The sequence below is a fragment of the Hyperoodon ampullatus genome (genome assembly GCF_949752795.1).
Source record: "Hyperoodon ampullatus genome assembly, chromosome: 7".
Classification (NCBI taxonomy): Eukaryota; Metazoa; Chordata; class Mammalia; order Artiodactyla; family Ziphiidae; genus Hyperoodon; species Hyperoodon ampullatus.
The window spans coordinates 28412545-28432978 of record NC_136920.1 but is presented as its reverse complement, the minus strand read 5'-3'; the positions used below and the strand labels follow the sequence as shown (position 1 = coordinate 28432978).

Genomic DNA, 20434 nt, shown 5'->3' with positions numbered 1-20434 from the left:
AAGGACATGCCTCTGTCTGTTATCTGTTTCCTATTCTGGGCATCAGCTGCCATGATATACTTGGATATCCAATTGGGGTGTTGTTGCTATTTTATTTTTTTAACTTATTCTTTGCCTTACAGTGGCAGTACAGTGGGCAATAGTAGTAACATTACTAATGAATACTTATTGAACTCTTTTGGGTGCCAGGAACTGTCAACACTTTAACTCATTTAATGTTCACAACAACCCTGTGAGGTTTTATAGATGAGAAAGCTGAGGTGTGGGGAAGTTTAATAAGCTTACCCAATAGTCTAACATGGGCAGTCTGAATCTAGAAGCTATGCTATTAGCAGTAGACCACCTCTACACTACTTCATGGATAATGATACTTTCAAGACACTAAAAGAGTCCAGCTGAACCCTGCTCTAGTCTGCCCTAGCTCCCTGGCACTGGCCCTCTTCCAGACTCCACCTCTACCCTACCACTGTCAATCTGCTATTGCTCTAAGTGGGTTTTCACAGTCTGTATATTAGTTATTCAGATTCATCAACCTCCATTGGTATTCTGTCTCCAGATTTGAGTTCTAGGGAAGGAACCAGCAGCCTATGCTAGTTTATCGTTTTGTCCCGTGATAACTTTTTCTAAAAATGAATTTTTTAATTTTTATTTATTTTTGGCCGCGTTGGGTCTTTGTTGCTGAGTGTGGGCTTTCTCTAGTTGCAGTGAGCGGGAGCTACTCTTTGTTGTGGTGTGCAGGCCTCTCGTTGCATTGGCTTCTCGTTGCGGAGCACGGGCTCTAGGCGCACGGGCTTCAGTAGTTGTGGCTCGCGGGCTCTAGAGCACAGGCTTAGTAGTTGTGGCAAATGGGCTTAGTCTTTCCACGACATGTGGGATCTTCCCGGACCGGGGCTCGAACCCTCGTCCCCTGTACTGGCAGGCGGATTCTTAACCACTGTGCCAGCAGGGAAGCCCCCGTGATAACATTTTGTACAAATATTTATCTCTCAGAATATATGTTGTACAAGATATTCTTCTTCTGTTTTGCTTTTATCAATAACATTGCTTTTAACAACAGGAGTGTTCATATATTACAAATACATCAGCATTATTTATAAAGAGTGGAAGCCCAGCCAGTTAATTTGGAAGTTCAATTCAACACAAGCACAGAAATTCTATATTTTATATCTCTAGCAACAGCTTCAAAACATTATAAATCTAAAATTGATAGAACCAAAAAAAGACAAAGCCACAATCATAATTAAAGATTTAAAGCACATTTCTTTCAGTAATTGTTAGAGAAAGTAGATAGAAAAATATCAGTAAGAATATAGAATATTTGAACACATGATTAACCAAGTTGACCTAGTGATACAGGCATAGAGCACTACACCCAATACTACACACAAAACTGCAGGATACATACATTTTAAGTGCACATGGAACATTTACAACAATAAAGACTTTCTGTGAAATATATTGTAACATCTCTTACTTAACCCTTGTTGATATGTCTTTTGTGTAACCTATATTTAACCTTGTAATATTGGTTTTTTTTCAAAGGAAGTGAAAAAGACTTAACAGTATACGTATAGTTAAATACTTCTAGGCCAGATTTGAGTCACTAGGAAAAACTTCAGACTATTTAAATTCTTTATTATGGGCTTTGTGTTCTAGCTCTTTAATCATCTGTGTCATCTCTTAAAGTCTTTCCAAGGCAATTTCTTCTTTGAATTTTGGATTCTGCAACTAGGCACTGACCATGTTGAGAATATATTTTGTCATATGTGCATTTTATTTCCTTTTGTACACAAATGTATTTACTGTGTATGTGTAGAGAAGGCTGCCCTGTGAATTGGTACTGTGCTTGGATCCCTTCCTGTCTTAATTGTAGGTATACTGTCTCATTAGTGCTATATGTACTCGATTTGACTTATATTTACTGGGGAAATATCAGTAACATTCTAGGAAATTAAATAATATTTTTATGGATGAATGGACAGTATTTACTTGGTAAATGTTGATTGTTCTTGAAAAATGTTTGTTAGAGTTTAGGTAGAAGCTTATCCAGAACAGCTGGAAGTCTGAATTTATATTCAAATTTTATTATACTTGGTAATATCAAATTATATCTTATGTAAGAAGAATAAAGCTCACTCCAGGGGTGGGGGTGGGAATCTTCAAAGAATTCTATTTTGACATGCTATTCAGGTTTTAAAGAGACCTTCTCAAGTTGGCTCAAGGAAGAGTTCATTTATTTATGTGTGGAGTGTCAAAAAATCCAAGAATGAGCTAAATTTAATATGACTGGATTTTGTGAAGTCTGGAGTTGAAGGTGCTTTTAGATTCAAGGCAACACTTAGAGAAATTAATAGACTTTGGGAGAATTTCACTCTGGTGCTCGATCTTAAATTAAGTATAACTTAGCTGCTCTTGAAGTGCTTTTATCTGTTTTGATTCTAACTTGCTACTCAGAATTTCTGCTCACTCTTAACTCTGGTTATGTTAACATGGTCATCAAACTCTAGCTCTACCTTGTAACCCTTCAGCTCATCCTCCAGCAGTATCTGGAATTTCTTAGTTTGCGTTTCCGACACTGTAAATCTGATTTGCTTAGCTTAATTCTAGTTGAGTTCACAAGGCAAATTTATGAATTAATTGCTTCTAGGTCAGGTCCCCACCCTTCATCCACTGGAGACAGGAGGGGCATACAGATGGAACAAGTTCTTTTCAAATGACTGGCAGGCATTACGACCAAAAATAAACTTGGCAGGTTCATTTGCCGTTTTTTTTTTTTGGTGCCATCTCAACTTCTTAGGTATATTAATTGCTCTATGGTATTTTCTTAGCACTTTGTTTTCTTCTTTATAATGGCATTTCCTAGTTTAATTGCAGATTATGTTCTTAAATATTTATTCTACTGAATTTTTTGAATAAATTTTGAAGATTGGCAACATATTTTATTGTTCTGCATAGCTTTAGCATCTGACCCATAATAAATGCCCTGTGTATGTTTGTTGAAATTGAATTGTTGAGCACCTTTCTTACCATCTGCGATACTCTGATGCAACATCGAGGTACTAAGCTCTTAGTACTTTTCATTTTCTGTTTCCATAAAACAAGGAACTCAGGCACTTGGGGGATATGGGGTGAGGGGGAGGTACTGCACTTTAATGTAACGAAACTAATTTGTAAGGTGGAGATTTTAGTTATCATTTCATGTAAAATTGGGGATACAAATATGCGTGAACATAGACTGTTGTTAGGAGGTGCATAGTCTAGCAGGGAAAACTGACGTGTAAAAATAATTGTAATGTAGTGTTATAAATGCATTAAAATTGTTATGTTCTAGGTGTGATGGTAGCACAGAGGAAGGTGATTGCCTCTGTTTTGGATGGTTAGGCATAGCTTTACAGAGGAGAATTTCTTGAATTGAGTCTTGAAGTTGGAACAGTAAAAGTTTGCCACGTGGATTCGGTGAAGTGGCAGGGAGGGGGGTAAGGAGGGAGAGGAACAGGGATGTTGATAAGTAGGGGTTAGAGAGCAGTCTAGGAAAGGGAAACTAACCCATGCAAGGTTTAGCAGGTGCTAGAGGGGGCTGGAGTACAGGAGCATGTAAAGAGCCCGGAAGAGATAAAGCTGGAGGGCCTGTGTGCCGTGTTTAGAGATTTGGAATCCATCCTGTAGGCAGTAAAGTAATTTTATACAGGGGAGTAATAATCAGATTTGCATTTTATCAAAATGGCTGTTAGCAGTTTCTTGTTCATAGCAATGTGAATAATGAATTGGGAGTGAGTGGATGGGGTCATTAGGGAGGCAGGTAGACTAATTAGGAGGCTTGTGAGATTGTATAACTCAGAATTGAAGAAGACCTGAAAGAGGAATGGAGAGGAGAGACAGTTATGAAAAATACTGATGAGGTAAAATTGTTACGGTTTTGGATGTTGGGTGATGAGGGCGAGGTACTTGTTGGGCATAAATTTCCGGTTTCTGATTCGGGTGGTTGGTGGTAGTCTCCAAAGGGGGAAATACATGAGGATTAACAGGTTTAAGGAAAATCAGTTTAGAATATGTTCACTTCGAGGTACCTAAAGGCCTGCCAGATGGAGAGTATCAGTAAGCAGTTGGATCTACAGCTCCAGAGCTAGAGATAAATATTTAGACATAGAATTAGGGATAAAACTATGGGCACATGGGGCTTGTAGAGGGAAAGAAGACAGATAAAACTCTAGAATGCAATGCCATATAACAAATGGAGGAAGGCAGTTAAAGAGTGCCAAGAAGTAGGAAGAGAAATAGAAAAGAATGATGTGGAAATGAAAGGAACAGAGTTTTCAAGTTATTCACTTGAAAATGGCCAATAGCGTTGAAGTAAGATAAGGATTAATATGTGACTGTTAAATGTGTCAGTTAATAACAGGACATTATCATTTCGTGAGAGTAATAGTAAAATTCCAGTTGTTGTGTGTTGAGGTTAGACTGGAAAGTAAAATATGGACCACTATTTTAAGGCTTTTAACTGAATGAGAAAAGTGTTTTAAATAGTTAAGGGAGTTTTTTGGGGGTTTTTTGGTTTGTTTTTAGGCTGGAAGATATTAAACATTTTTGTAGATCGAGGGCAAAAATCTCATACAGAGGGAGAAATAGAAGATTCAGGAGAGGATGGACTAGTTGTATTTGAGGTTTAAAAAAAGAATCCTGTGTTCTCAAACACAATTTCAAGGAGTTAAGCCTCTGTTTATTCCCTGTGCTGCCCAGTTGTTGATCTGGGGAACAGATATTTGAGGGCCAACTATGTACCAGACACTGTCACGGGTGTACGTGTAAGAAAACAAAACAAAGTTCTTCCCTTCATGAAATTTACATTCTACTGCAGAATGGGGTAAGAAAATACAAAGTAAATGTACAGAATATCAGATGATGAAAAAGCACAGTAGAGAAAAATACAACAGAATAAGTAGAGATAGGGGTACTGAGCAGGGGAGAGCTTGTTCTTATTTATTGGTGGGGCATGAAAGGCCTCATGAATAAGGTAACATTTGAGGTGAGAGCTGAAGGAAGTGAAACACTAGCCGTGCAGGTGTCTGGGGGAACAGTGTTCAAACAGAAGGATGTTAAGTTCAGAGGCCCTGAGGCTGGAGCTTTTCAGTGTCCTCCTGAGAGAGGCCATCTACACCTGTGTCCTCCTCTACTGGCTCAAACACACATATGCCAGTGATATAGATGCGTCCCCTCCAGTGCTCCCATAGCCCTAATTCACCATGTCAACTTGTCACTAAGTCAAGTAACTTGTCAGTTGCCTGTGTAGATTTCTCCAGTTTCTCCAGTGGTTTCCCAGTGTTACCTCTCAGAGTAAAATCCAAACTTCTTAACCTACTGATAAAGCCCTTTGCCTGCTAGATCAATTTCGTCTCTTGCCATTTCTCCCTTAGCGAACTTCAGTCTCTGAATGTGTGCATGTATTCCTTTTATTTTCCATATTTACTCATATTATAACCTTAGCATAAATCATAATAATTCAGATTTTTTTCCATTCCTTCAGGGCTAACAAACTGTTTGTTCTTTTTGACCCAACTTGAGTATCACCTCATCTGGAACTTTATATGACTACAATTATTTTATGTGTCTCTTCTTTGTCTTTCCATAAGGCATGTATTTATTATACCTGTATTATATCAATATATATTACACTGTATTATAATTGCTTACTTGTATGTTCCCCACTGGACTGATTTCTTAGGGCACACACTGTACATCATTTAATTCTTTTTTTTTTTTTTTTTTTTTTGTGTGTGTGTTTTTTTGTGTTTTTTTTTGCGGTATGGGGGCCTCTCACTGTTGTGGCCTCTCCCATTGCGGAGCACAGGCTCCGGACGCGCAGGCTCAGCGGCCATGGCTCACGGGCCCAGCCGCTCCACAGCATGTGGGATCTTCCCGGACCGGGGCACGAACCCGTGTCCCCTGCATCGGCAGGCGGACTCCCAACCACTGCGCCACCAGGGAAGCCCCTCATTTAATTCTTGACCTAACATCTAGCTTAGTGTCTGATATAGTTGTTCAATAAATATCTTAATGCAATAAAAGAATAACTCATCTGTTGTGTAAATTATTTTTCAGATTCGATACATTTCTCAGACTCAAGGTTTACCAGGAGAACAGTTGTTAAATGTGGGTACAAAATCCACAAGATTTTTTTGCAGAGAAACAGATATCTCTCATTCTGCTTGGAGATTAAAGGTAATTCATTTAAAAAAATACTTAGAAAAACATTTTCTAAGATGCGTCATGTTCACAGATAATACCCTCTGTGCCTATTTTTCTTTCATTGCATTTTTTCTTCTTTTGAATTCTCATTTTTGACAATCCCCACCACCCCCTTTTAACGAGGAGAGTCCTTTCTGAATACCTTAGCTCATTCTCTAACCTGGCAACACAATTATTAACTCATTTTAAATAGTTTAAAAAATTTTTATGTGTATCATTTTGTGTTGTTTATCTTCCCTACCCAGTTCTACATTTATTAAGCTTTATAGGACAGGGATTGAATCTAACCACTTACTACATAACCCAAGTACCTAATTTATTCCTAGGATTAGTAAATCTTTAATGATTAACTTTAGTTATTTTGTTAAGGAATTTATCTATATGTGTAATATTTTTTGATCTGAACCTGAACTTCTCATTTTTTGTATACTTCTAAAAACTTACATTAAAAAATTTATTTTATTTTATTTATTTATTTTTGGCTGCATTGGGTCCACTCTTTGTTGAGGTGCGTGGGCTTCTCATTGCAGTGGCTTCTTGTTGCGGAGCACAGGCTCTAGGTGCATCGACTTCAGTAGTTGTGGCTTGCAGGCTCTAGAGTGCAGGCTCAGTAGTTGTGGCACACAAGCTTAGTTCCTCCACAGCATGTGGGATCCTCCCGGACCAGGGCTCAAACCCGTGTCCCCTGCCTTGGCAGGTGGATTCTTAACCACTGTGCCACCAGGGAAGTCCCAAAATTACATTTTTGATAGTTATTCTTTTGAAACTACTACTTGCCTTAGAATATTCAATATATTAGGCTGAATGTGCCAGAATTGAAGAAATAAAGGATTTACAAATGGTGGGTAATAAGATATTTTCCTTCTCTGATATATTCGATAAGACACTGGAAGAACATGAGGCTGAGACAGGAATGAAGTCTAAAGAAGCCAGAAAGTACATATTCAACAGTCTGGATGATATAGTGCATGTGAGTACCACAGTCACATTTGTCAATCTTATGCTTAAGTTGGTGGAGTTGAATGCCAAGAATGCCAAAACACGTTAATCATTTTCTACATGACGTAGAATGCTTGCTGTTTTTAAGCTTTTCAAACAAAATTGATTCTAAGGTTTCAGGAACTAAATTGCATTTGTCTTTATCAAATATTTAATTTGTATTATTCAAGTATTTTCTTTAAAAAGGAAAACTCTAACAGACATGTTTCTTTTCCTTATATCTCTCTAGAAGTGGATATTTGTTTAGTTAAAAAAATTTTTTTTTCCTGCTTTGAATGCTCTTTGGTACCTCAAAATATTTTGAGGATTTGTTAAACTCAATTGTTCTTTCTTATTTCAAAATAATTGTAGTTCTTTGTTCTTTCCTGTGTTGTGGGCTTTTTTTGTAAACTGTGAGACTTTAACGTATACTACCTTGTATGGCTTATTTTTATTCGATGACTTGAAATTTTGATTTTGCAGGTGAACACAGTGATGGATTTGGAAGGAAGTGATCTTTTGGCTGAGAAAGCTGATAGAAGAGAATTTGTTAGTCTGTTGAAAAAAATGTTGCTGATTGATGCAGATTTAAGAATTACTCCAGCAGAGACTTTGAACCATGCTTTTGTTAATATGAAACATCTTCTAGATTTCCCGCATAGCAACCAGTAAGTTACTCTAAAATCTTTTAAAATGATTCTGGAGAAATGATAATGCTGTTTGTGGTAAACCATTGTGTTAGAAAAATGATTCAATTTCTTCATTAAATATAAGTAAACTGAGTAAAAAGAGGTTAAGCTAACTTGGCCAAGTTCACATAGACAGTAAATTGCAGAGTAGAAATAGAATGCAAATCTAAATCACATTCCAATGTTCTTTTTCCAAAATAGCATACTGAGGATGACTGAGTGATGTCGTTTTACATGACATTCTTACCTTAATAACCAGGCATATTTATAGTTAAAGGAAGTGTTAAGTTGTTCCTCCCTCAATTTTGAGTCCTGCAAACTCCATTTTCAATTTCCTTTCACAGCATTTGCTTTTCTTGTCCCCTTTCTTTCCCCTCTGTGTTGTGGTAGGAAAGGAGGTTTTTTTTATGGGTTAGTAGAGAAGAGTATATGCCCAAATTGAGAAGGACTTAGAAGAGTTACCTTAGGCAAATCTTGTGAATTCTTTGAACCCCAGTCCTCTTTTTTATAGGCTGAAGAGAGTAAAGCAAGTGACTTAAAATAGCTTCTTTTAATATTTTAAAAATATTGAATGAAGGAGGTGAAGGAGCAAACTCATATTCGTTATTGTGAATTACAATTAAAATCGATGTTTTTATAAAGCCCAACTAGTCTCCACACCCCCAATACTTAAAAATGTCTAATGGTTTCTGTATATAAGCACTTTGAAAATAACGTAATAACCACATACATGGTGCCATTAATTTAGGGATGTGGAGATCTAGAAGTTTAGAAAAAAACTATTTAGAGTAGGGGTCATAAAATTTTAACCAAAAAGTGCTCACTATTGCTTTGCTGTCTCAAGAAAATATTCCAGATATAAGTATATTCTTCTGCTTGCTTTGAAATTTGATCTTAACAGGATTTCCTGGTAGAAATACTATTGGAAATATGCAGATTAAGTGCAAGCCATAGACTTTTTTTCCTTTTGGAAATAATGTTTAATCTTAAACTACTCTAAACATTAAAAAAATAATATTACCTTTCGATTTTTCTTTTGCAGTGTAAAGTCCTGTTTTCATATTATGGATATTTGTAAGTCCCATCCGAATTCGTGTGACACAAATAATCACAATAAAACTTCACTCTTGAGACCAGTTGCTCCAAGCAGTACTGCTAATCTGACAGCAAATTTTACTAAAATTGGCACATTAAGAAGTCAGGTAAGAACTTATAGTATTTGATAATTTATGCTCCTCTATTTTTTTTTTAAAAAAAAAAAGATTGCTCATTTGCTTTTGAAATATGCAGAAGTTTCCATGTCAGCAGTTAGAAGTTCCAGTGCTGATGAAGTCTTACTATGGCTGTTCTGTTAAATCTCTAATATTTCAGGGTAACAGTTGGAGCATATCTACTCAAATCCATTTTTTTCCTTCGCCTTTTATTCTTTCAATATGATCTACCTGCCCTTCTATGTCTCAACTCTACAAAAAGTAGACTTCAGTAAGATCAATTTCTGGGTCCATTTTTATCATAGAATTATGATTTTTTGAAATGCATTTGATTTCTACTTGTAAAGTATGTGTACAGCAATTAGAAGCCTGCTCTGTATAATGAATGCCATGTACGTCTGTCGTTTCAGGCATTAACCACATCTGCTCATTCAGTTGTGCACCATGGGATTCCTCTGCAGGCTGGAACTGCTCATTTTGGTTGTGGTGATGCTTTTCAGCAGACACTGATTATCTGTCCACCAGCTATTCAAGGTATTCTTTTATTTAAATTACACTTTGAATTTAGGCATGCATTACTTTAAAATAAGTTTAGGCATCTCTTCATTAAATATACTGCATGAGTTTTGCTACATTTACTGCTACATTTGAATTTAATTTAAGCAGGTCAGTAGCCTTTAGACCAGTGATACTTCTTGACTGCAGCTCCACTGTAGTCATCAATAACAAAATGGACCATATGACAGTTGTATTTCCTGTAGAGTCTAGCATGATAACATACCTTAGTGGAAATTAATGAACTTGGAAAGGTATGGATTGTCCTATACTGGGTATAACTGCTCCAGATGTTCACGTAAGTACTTATCTGCATGTAATCACTGGACATTACAGTGATTGAGAGCTCAGTTCTTTAAGCTTTGGTCAGAGGATTTCTTTCCTAAAATATTGTAGTCTTGTTCTTTACCCATAGCTTAGTTTGTTTGTTTGAAGATTGATTTTGATCAAATTGCCCTTATTTAGATAAAAATATCGAATCAAATCCTCAAGTGAGATGGTGACAGAATACCTTTGAAGATGCCATAAATTTTCACACCGAGGAACTTCTTAGTGGCAAAAGGGTGATAGCAGTGAACTTTTTGACTGGAATAGCTAGCATAAAGCCCTCTTTCCTAGGTCCTTCGGTAGCGTTTTGTCCTTGCTAGGCTGTAACATCTAGTCATATCTTAAAATCAAGAGATTGATTCCAAATGGGCCCGAAGTGACTCTTTGAAGCATGGTGGTAATGCTGTATAGTGTAAGTGAGAGCTCTTGATGCTAAGTCGGCCTGGGATCTAGTTCTCTTTCTTCTGTTTGCTCTGCCATCCCAGACAAGTCTGTTAACTTGCTTCAGCCTTTGTCAAAGAAAACAGACTGAATAGATACTATCTTGATCGTTTCCAGCTGTAATATTTCTGGATTCTGAAGGTTATATTTGAAATTTTTATTTCATTTAAGGATGTGAGCAACTTTTTAAAGTTTTTATTTTAATCTTCCCCACAGTGCCTAACAAAGCACCAAGAATATATTTGTTGACTTGCTTGGCTGGTAATGAGAGATGTGAAAACATAGCAGCTCTTTAGCCACTTTGGTTCTACCAGGGTAGCTTTGGTCTGTTATCTGTGACAGTGACCCATGGCTGGTTTGGTAATAAAAATACCTGTATCATATTGTCAGCACTCTTAAAGATGCTGTTGTGTTTCTTTGTTTTTCTTCAACTGTTTATTGTAGAGGAGTTCAAAGAATAATAATGTCCTTTCTCCTAGATTCAACAAGTATTAACATGGTGTATTTGTTCTGTCTGTCTGTTACACATACACGTACTGTTAATAGTAAGTCATAGACATTTTACTTCTAAATACTTGAGCATGCAAGACTGATGCTTTTTTGTTTTTCAGTTAGTTACTACGTAAGTGGTATCTTGACAAATACATTTTCACTTAGATGAGTTTTTAATCTGTACTAATAGATTCTCAGGTTCTAATGATCTCTTCCGTGTACAAAATCAGTTTGGGGGTCACCTACCTACAGTGTGGTATATTTCATCAAGATTTGGAATAGCAGGGAATTCCCTGGCATTCCAGTGGTTAGGATTCTGGGCTTTCACTGCTGGGGGCCCAGGTTTGATCCTTGGTAGGGGAACTAAGATCCTGCAAGCCATGCGGCACAGCCAAAAAAAAAAAAAAAAAAAAAGATTTCAGGTTTTTTTCAGAGCTACCTTCTGTTTGTACCAAAAGGCTTTGTGGACACATTTCTAAATACAATTGAGCATCATTCTTAAAACATTCAATGAGGTTAGGCAAATCTTTTATCTTTTTATGTAGCTTATAATTAATAAAAGGTTAGTAACCTTTCTGTACATATGTTAACAACTGCAAGTGCTTCCTAACAAGGATAACAGAAAGAAAAGGAGATATTTTCAGGCTCATTAACTCATGAGGTGTGAAGAACAGTAGTTTTAGAATTAATAGTGAGAGAAAGCAAAATATTTGTTCGCTTAAAGAACTAACAGGTGCAGTTGCAGCAGCATAACAGGCAGGCTCTGCAATATGTTGTCTCACTGTTTCTTATCTTAGTATAGTGTCCGCTTAGAAATGAAAACTTTCCCTCTAATCCATTTTGGCATCTCTGTAGAAAATCCCAGTATTGACCTTCTTACCCCTTTACCTCATAATGTGCCAATCCATTTAAAAGAAACATATTTAAATGCTTATTGGGTAGCAGTTATGGTACCATTATACTTCAGATTTTAAAATAAAATTTATGTCTCTTGTCCTTCACTTTAAATTTTTTACCTTGGGTCTACACTGTTTAAGTTCATCATGCGTTTCATATATTTTAGATACTATAGATATAACGTGTAGGTATAGCTATATGGATGCCACATCCCTAATGTTGTGCCATGTTTAAAGTACAGAAGACTTAGACAAGCTTTTACTTAACAAATTTGAGTGTAGGTTCTTGTATTTACTAAACAAGCATTTAACATTATTTGGCAATCTGAAAAGCTACTTATTCATCCCCTCTGGATGAAAACTGCTATTTTAGAATCAAATGCATTCCAGCAAAATTCTCCTCTGTTGTACTAGAACAGTCTTTAAACTTTTTGTGTCATGCTTTCCAGGTATCAAGCAAATGTAATCAAAGATTAAAATTTTAGCTAACCTAATAAGCATATAGAAAGTTGGGATCTGAACCCACTTTTGAATTTGATTTAAAAAAAAAGATTATAGGAGAATTCTTCTTGTCTTAAGGCATTGATTCCGAGGAGAATTTAAGGGCAATCTTTTTTTTGGGGGGATTTAAGAATTTGCTCTGTGGTTTCATCCTTATCAAAGTGAGGATGCTTTTTTCTCTGATGAGATTCTCTATTGCTGCAATATATCTACACAGCCTGGGTGTGCTTATATTCCATTCCTTGGAGAATTTGCTGATCAAGACATGCTTTTTGGAAAGGGTAAGAAGGTCAGTTTAAAAAAATAACTCATAGATCTTTGTAGATCTAATTCACATGTAGCTCTTTTTTTTCTTTTTCTTTTTTTTTTTTTAACTTTTTTTGGCCATGCGCTGCAGCACGTGGGATCTTAGTTCCCTGACCAGGGATTGAACCCTCACCCCCTGCATTGGAAGCGCAGAGTCTTAACCACTGGACCGCCAGTGAAGTCCCTCACATGTAGCTCTGTAGGTGGAGCTCAGAGGGTAGAACACCCTGCCAGTAGGATAAGCACCTCTGTGAAGAACATAAACACAATAAAATTCTCCTTAGAATTATCACTTACAAATATTTGTGCAATAAAAAGTGTAAGGTTATTTTTCAGTAGGAAAAAAAGCGATTGTTTTTGAAAAATTTTTTTAAATGGCTGATCACACAAGGTCACTTTTATCCAAAAACTGATGATGTTTAAATGATCTGCCAGCCCATATTGAAAGTAAGTACAATACAATAGACTGGAATTATGAAGTAGTGAATTTATTGTAGTAACTCAGCTTTCTAATCTTAGGAGATATCCCTAAAATCTTGTTAGTCAGAGTTCTTAGTTGGTGTAATACTACTTTACTCTCTTAAAGTTTAGTACCATAAGACTTAATATTTGCAAGGTGCTCTTGCGATGTATGACACAGACATATTAATATTAACAGGATTAACGTGGGTAGTAATCCTGCTTTCTCATTTCCCTAGGGGGTAAGCAAAATGGAACATGTTTGTCCTGGAGTTCCAGTAGCTCTCCACTAGAAATACTAGTAGATTAAACCACAATGATAAATGCTTAGTTGTATCATCATATTAGGCAGAAAAGTTTGTTTTTTGCTTTTCCTTTAGAGGTTGAAATGAGTGTGCCATCCTGAATTTTATTGAATCATGTAAACCATCATGGCCATTGAAGTTGAAGTTGTGATACATTCCTCCTTTGATGACGTGTATAAGATCCTATCATAGTTTTAAAGAAGAGAATACCAAGCATAGCTAAAAGTTTGTATGAAAAGATGAACATTTACCTGCTAGAGGATAAGGGTGTTGAGCCAGATTCACCTTTCCGTGTCTTACCAGTGGCAGAACTTTCAAAAAGGAAAGTAAAGCTATAATAGCAAACTTTAAAGGGAATGGGAAGTTTCAAAAACAAATCATTCAACTTTATGCATTTTAAAATGGTAGAAAGAGTAGCTTTATAACAGTTTTTGGAATGATGTACCACAAGGTAGATAGACGGTATCTCACTTTCCAAATAGATTGCTCTCTAATATTATGAAAATTTTATGCAGGGGATTTTTTCATAATTCTAGTAGCAATTCATAAATTTAAGAGTTTTATAAGGTAACTCAGAGAAAAGTTTTTTCTTTTATTTGAGAACTGTTCTTTTCTATTTCACAGGTATTCCTGCAACACATGGTAAACCCACTAGTTATTCAATAAGGGTAGATAATACAGTACCCCTTGTAACGCAGGCCCCAGCCATGCAGCCACTACAGATCCGACCAGGAGTTCTTTCTCAGGTTGGTAATAATTCATTATTTTTACATATGTGCTGTCCTCCTTTTACTCAGGTAGAGGCACTAATCCATTTGTGCTGTTGGAAACAATGAAAATGACCTAGATGGGAATTCAATCCTTGTAGATTATTGACTTTAACTTTTATAATTATTAGAAGATTTACTTTATTTTTTAATTATTGAATTTTTTTATTTTTTAAAATTTTTTATTTTTTTAACATCTTTATTGGAGTATAATTGCTTTGCAATGGTGTGTTAGTTTCTGCTTTATAACAAAGTGAATCAGTTATACATATACATATGTCCCCATATCTCTTCCCTCTTGCGTCTCCCTCCCTCCCTCCCTCCCACCCTCCCTATCCCACCCCTCTAGGTGGTCACAAAGCACTGAGCTGATCTCCCTGTGCTCTGCGGCTGCTTCCCACTAGCTATCTATTTTACATTTGGTAGTGTATATATATCCATGCCACTCTCTCACTTTGTTCCAGTTTACCCTTCCCCCTCCCCGGATCGTCAAGTCGATTCTCTAGTAGGTCTGTGTCTTTATTCCCACCTAGAAGATTGTTACTTTGAGTTAACTTGTATCATACTAGTTTTTCTTTTGTTTTTGGTTTTGTTTTTTGCTGCAACAGACATGGTCTGGTAGAACACAGCAGATGCTGGTACCTGCCTGGCAACAGATAACACCCATGGCTCCTGCTACTACATTAGCTTCTGAGGGTATGGCTGGTTCACAAAGGCTCGGAGACTGGGGGTAAGTTAAAAACGAGGGTACTTCTTTGTGAATAGTTTGCAAAATAGATATGGTAAAGTAGGGATTCAATTTTTCTAAATTTTCTCCCTAGGAAAATGATTTCACACAGCAATCATTACAGCTCAGTGATGCCACAACCTCTTCTAACCAATCAGATCACCTTATCAGCCCCTCAGCCAATTAGTGTGGGCATCGCACATGTTGTGTGGCCTCAGCCTGCCACCACCAAGAAAAATAAACTGTGCCAGAACAGGTTGGTATTGATATTTTAACTTTCCTCTGCATTTTGAAAATTAATCATTAAAATAAATTTTGCATGTACACCAAAGGGTCACTCTGTTGTATTCAAAATGACCTCTTTGATAGCTTTGTTACAAACACTAAGCCAGCTCCCTTCTCAATTTCTCAGAGGTATTTTGGTAAAACTAATGGAATGGGAGCCAGGAAGAGAGGAAATAAATGCTTTCAGTTGGTAAGATTGTCTTTATTGCCCTTTTGATTTATTATCTACCTATAATTTTAGACAATTTTAGATACTCAGATATCACATTTACCAAAAAAAAAGGACTATTTGAATATATGTAAATGCAATCTGCACTCATATTTCTAGAGGTATTTTATATATCACAGACTCATGATCTGTATGTTAGTGTGTTATAATCTTAACAAGTGAAGGTTTGCATTGTTAATTATAACAAGCTATCTTAGAAAAATGTCATGTATATATTTTGATTATAGAAATAACACATTATTCCTTTGATTGCAGGAGTAATTCATTGCAGAATACCAATATCCCACAATCAGCATTTATTTCTCCAAAGATAGTGAATGGGAAAGATGTTGAGGAAGCAAGTTGCATAGAAACACAGGACAATCATAACTCAGAAGGAGAGGCAAGAAATTGTTGTGAAACTTCTATCAGGCAGGACTCTGATTCATCAGTTTCAGATAAACAGCGGCAAACCATCATCATCGCTGACTCCCCGAGTCCTGCAGTGAGTGTGATCACCATTAGCAGTGACACTGATGAGGAAGAGACGTCGCAGAGACATTCGCTCAGAGAGTAAGTGCCAAAAGCAGTTTCCTGCGATTTTCTTGCATCCTTAAATAATGATGATGGCACCCTCTGCTGCAGTGGGAAAAAAAAACTTTGTGATTTATTACTTGTCTGTTCATGTCCTTCAGAGTAAACTTCCTGAATATTATTCAGCATGATTACTATAGCATTTTTCCTGTATTATGAGCTTTAGATTTTTGTCCATGTAGGTCACTTAACTGTTTCATATCCTTAATAAAATAATGTAAATTTTGGCTACTTGGGGAGTATGTTCTCATTTTTGACCCAATTTTCCCTTCCCTCTTTACTTAGATGTAAAGGTAATCTGGATTGTGAAGCTTGCCAGAGCACCTTGAATATTGATCAGATTTGTTCATTAAGTAGTCCTGAGAGTACTCTGAGCACCAGCTCCTCAGGGCAGTCCAGCCCATCCCCTTGCAAGAGACCAAACAGGTAAAGGAATTTCAATAGCAGTACATTATAAATATTAAGTCTACTAAAAAGCCTATGATTTCTTTTGTTGTTGTTTAAATTAGTAAGTACCTGCCAGTTTACCACAGTGACTTCTCTCTTGATCATAATATTTGAACTAGATCACCTTTTTATAAACTCAGGTTTTAAGTAGTAATTTTCTTTACTATTACAGAACAGATCTAAATGAAAAATTGAGGTTCTAATAAATGATTTTTAAAGAATCATTTTGTTTTTGAAAGGGTGAAAAAGCCACATTCTCAACTCCAGCTCCACAGACTACTATTGTAATTTAAATTTGGAATAAGAACATATACTTCAGCAAAATAAAAAGGAATGTTTTCCATAATAAAGTAATGACCCACTGTCAGTAGAGTATTTGCTGATTTTTTTCTCTCATAGTGATTGATTTGCACGGTTTCATGCGTATTTCCTTCCTACCCTTCCTTTTGGCCAGGGACATGCCTTGCCACTAAAGTAGTGAGCTTCTCCTAACCTGCATGATGTGCTAACGCATTAAGAGATGAGCCATAAAAATTTCAGTGAAATACATTTGATTTTAGCTTTTAGAAATTCTTTTTTTTAGTGGAAACAAAATTTGAAAACTTTCAGCTTTAATTTTATTTGTCTTCTCTTTTTTCCATAATCAGGAAATATGGTTTTGAATAGTTTGGTTATAACTAAGCTCTGTGGAAGCATAAAGAAGTATTAACACATCTTCTTCTTAGAACTTGTTTATAATGTGTTTTGGAAGTTGATATTATACATACGTATATGTAAATACACACATACGTGTAAGATGTGTGTATATATATAAATAAGATACAAAGATAAAAATATATAATTAAAATATACATATAAAAAGAGATGCTTCAAATTGTTAAGTATGAAGTGAGTAGTAAAACAGAATATAAATGCTGTAAAAATCCCAAGGATTTGGGGGGTGGTGGGCAGGGCCCAAGGGTCAGGGCGAGAAGAGAAATGGGACACTGGCTAGACCTTCAGAGAGGTGGGAAAGACCTTTCAGATAACTGGTTAGTTAAAAGGACCCAAATTATCACTAAAGGCACATATATAACATTAGAATTTAATCTGACATATGCAAGCTGCATGCTTATATGTTTGTACATTTTGTTTCGGTTATCCAGAACAGTACTTCTTTTGTACTGTCTTGATGAAATCTTCTGTAATTTATAAATGGGATTTTATGAACTGCTACTAAGGATCAAGTGGGAAGGGAAAGGAGGGAAAAATAAGTGCTAAGAGTGTGTTCCTAGACAGACAGAATTAGGGTTAGCAGTCTGAAAAGAGAATTAATGTGAGAGTCTAGGAAATCTATGAAAAATGTTTTTTTGATAAGGAAGAAATTGTAATTAGGTATGAAATAATTGAATAAGATTCTTATCAATTTGCTGGGAGTCTGGAAATTATTTAAGTTTAGATTTAATGTTGAAAAACATTGTTCATAAAAATACTTTCTTGTTGTAGTATGTCAGATGAAGAACAGGAAAGTAGTTGTGATACTGTGGATGGCTCTCCAACATCAGACTCTTCAGGACATGACAGTCCGTTTGCAGAGAGCAGTTTTGTGGCGGATACTCATCAAAACACAGAACTGGTAACCTCTGCAGATACAGAAACCAAACCAGCTGTTTGTACTGTTGTGGTGCCACCAATGGGACTAGAAAATGGATTACATGCCGATGAGCATATGGCAAACACAGGTAAACTGAGTCCTCTCTATTTCCCTGATTGGCCCTTAAAAGGTCGTAATTTAGGAACATTAGAGCCAAAAGTCATCTCTGAATTTCCAGCTTGACCCTGCCAAATCTATTGTACAAAGGAGATATCTTCTAATATCACCCAGTCCTTGGAAACCATGAGATCTTTTCTTTTTATTTAATTTTAAGGTTCTCAAATCACTATTGTGTAAAATGTCTAAAGACCTTTCTGATTTTTATATAAGAAGGAAAAAGCAGCTACTTTCTGGTATTTTGTTGTTGCCAGATTCTGTATGCCAGCCATTAATAAAAGGGCGATCTACTTCTGGAAGATTAAACCAGCCTTCCGCAGTAGGTAATCGTCAGCAAAAATTGACATCAGCATTCCAGCAGCAGCATTTGAATTTCAGTCAGGTATGTTTGTGAATTTCTGAGTCTTTGGGATTCAAATTCAGCAGTTTTCTAACTGGGGGGAAAAAGAGTCTCACACTGTATAAAATCTTAATAAATTTTTCCCTTTTCATTATCCCAAGTGACTTAAAAAGTAATTGGCTTAATAATAGGATAATTATCAGATTATCCATGGAACTTGAATTTTTCAGAAAGATTAGGTTCTTAGGTTCTCTTAAAGTTTTTTAGTGTGTTTGTTGTCTTAGGCCCTTTAAATCAGAATGCACACCAGTGCATTGATGGTTACATTTCTTGTGTGTTAGTTGTGATGGTGAGAGATGCCTTATTGAGGACTTGCCATCTGGTCAGCACTGTGCTTGGCAGTTGTGTTTCACTTGGGGAAAGAAAAGATCATAGGTATTGGAGTCAGACCTGTGTTCACATCCTGGTTTTGCCAAATGCTATGTACAGTACCTTGGCCAGGTCTCTTCAACAAGTCTGGACCACAGTTAATGGGAATGATAGCTATATAACTATAATTAGAATTAAATACCGTCTCGTACGTAAAGTGTTAGTCTTACATATAATAGGTGCTCCGCAAATGGTAGCTATCAGTAGTGGTAGGAATAGTGACACTACTAGCAGGGGTGGTGGCAATGTTAATATTATAATAATATGCAGTAATACATATTAAAATGCTAATACTTATATATATATATATATATATATATATATAATGATCGATATTTTTCTCCACTCTGTTTATACTTAGTATAAGCTAAGATCTGAGAGATCCTCTGTGGGTTATCAGTCACAGAGTATCTTGTAATTTTCCTTTTTTCCCTTTCTTTTTTTTTTTCCCCCATTTCTTTTTGACTTATAAAATATGTAATTAATCTTTTTGTTTTGTTTTTGGATAGGTTCAGCACTTTGGGTCTGGGCATCAAGAGTGGAATGGAAACTTCGGACATCGAAGACAGCAAGCCTATATCCCTACTAGTGTTACCAGTAATCCATTCACTCTTTCTCATGGAAGTCCTAATCACACAGCTGTGCACGCCCATCTGGCTGGAAATACGCACCTCGGAGGACAGCCTACTCTACTTCCATACCCATCATCAGCTACCCTCAGCAGTGCTGCACCAGTGGCCCACCTCTTAGCCTCTCCATGTACCTCAAGACCTATGTTACAGCATCCAACTTATAATATCTCCCATCCCAGTGGCATAGTTCACCAAGTCCCAGTGGGCATAAATCCCCGTCTGTTACCATCCCCAACCATTCATCAGACTCAGTACAAACCAATCTTCCCACCACATTCTTACATTGCAGCATCACCTGCATATACTGGATTTCCACTGAGTCCAACCAAACTCAGCCAGTATCCATATATGTGAAAATTCAAAAGAGTCTATTGAGGAAGCTCAATGATATAAACATTTGATTAAAAATAAAACATCGTATTTAATAAAGATTAACCATGGCACAAGAAAATTATTTTTGAATCATGTAGACTTGGGTGCAATTTAAACAACTTTGAGCTTTAAAAAAAAAACTCACTTTTAATGTGTTTTGCACATTTGGTATAACTTGTCTTTGGTCATGTTATCTTCTTATGTAGTAACTCTAGGCAGGTGACTTATGGGAGCAGAAGTCCAGTTTTGCTCCCGCTATTTTTTATAAAATTGCCTTCTAACTAGTGCAAGACACGTCTATATTTGGGAAGCCATTCTGTGTACAGACTTAGAGCAACAGATGCACATATGTCAGAATTACAGCATACAAGTGAATTGTATTATCTGTGTCTTAGTGTATAAATGTTGGGTCACTTACCTAAGAAATTGAGCTATTGTTCTTTACATTTGCATGTGTCTTTTGCATGGGCAAAATATTGC

General features: G+C 36.4%; 1 protein-coding gene across 2 annotated transcripts in view; it reads left to right on the top strand.

Annotated features, from left to right (window-relative positions):
• The window catches only part of HIPK3 (homeodomain interacting protein kinase 3), a gene marked incomplete at both ends in the record, with an annotated part of 62691 nt that extends 42755 nt beyond the window's left edge, over positions 1 to 19936 (top strand). The window contains 14 exons of one of the 2 annotated variants that reach the window (XM_079707450.1): positions 6097 to 6216; positions 7127 to 7213; positions 7705 to 7889; positions 8953 to 9112; positions 9532 to 9655; positions 14028 to 14149; positions 14779 to 14900; positions 14992 to 15153; positions 15310 to 15372; positions 15667 to 15963; positions 16270 to 16410; positions 17917 to 18152; positions 18436 to 18563; positions 19460 to 19936. In XM_079707450.1, the coding sequence (XP_079563576.1) occupies positions 6097 to 6216; positions 7127 to 7213; positions 7705 to 7889; positions 8953 to 9112; positions 9532 to 9655; positions 14028 to 14149; positions 14779 to 14900; positions 14992 to 15153; positions 15310 to 15372; positions 15667 to 15963; positions 16270 to 16410; positions 17917 to 18152; positions 18436 to 18563; positions 19460 to 19936 (2424 nt within the window). The remainder of the gene's footprint in view (positions 1 to 6096; positions 6217 to 7126; positions 7214 to 7704; positions 7890 to 8952; positions 9113 to 9531; positions 9656 to 14027; positions 14150 to 14778; positions 14901 to 14991; positions 15154 to 15309; positions 15373 to 15666; positions 15964 to 16269; positions 16411 to 17916; positions 18153 to 18435; positions 18564 to 19459) is intronic. The other variant, XM_079707451.1, reaches the window with a different exon arrangement.
• Positions 19937 to 20434: the final 498 nt, after the last annotated feature.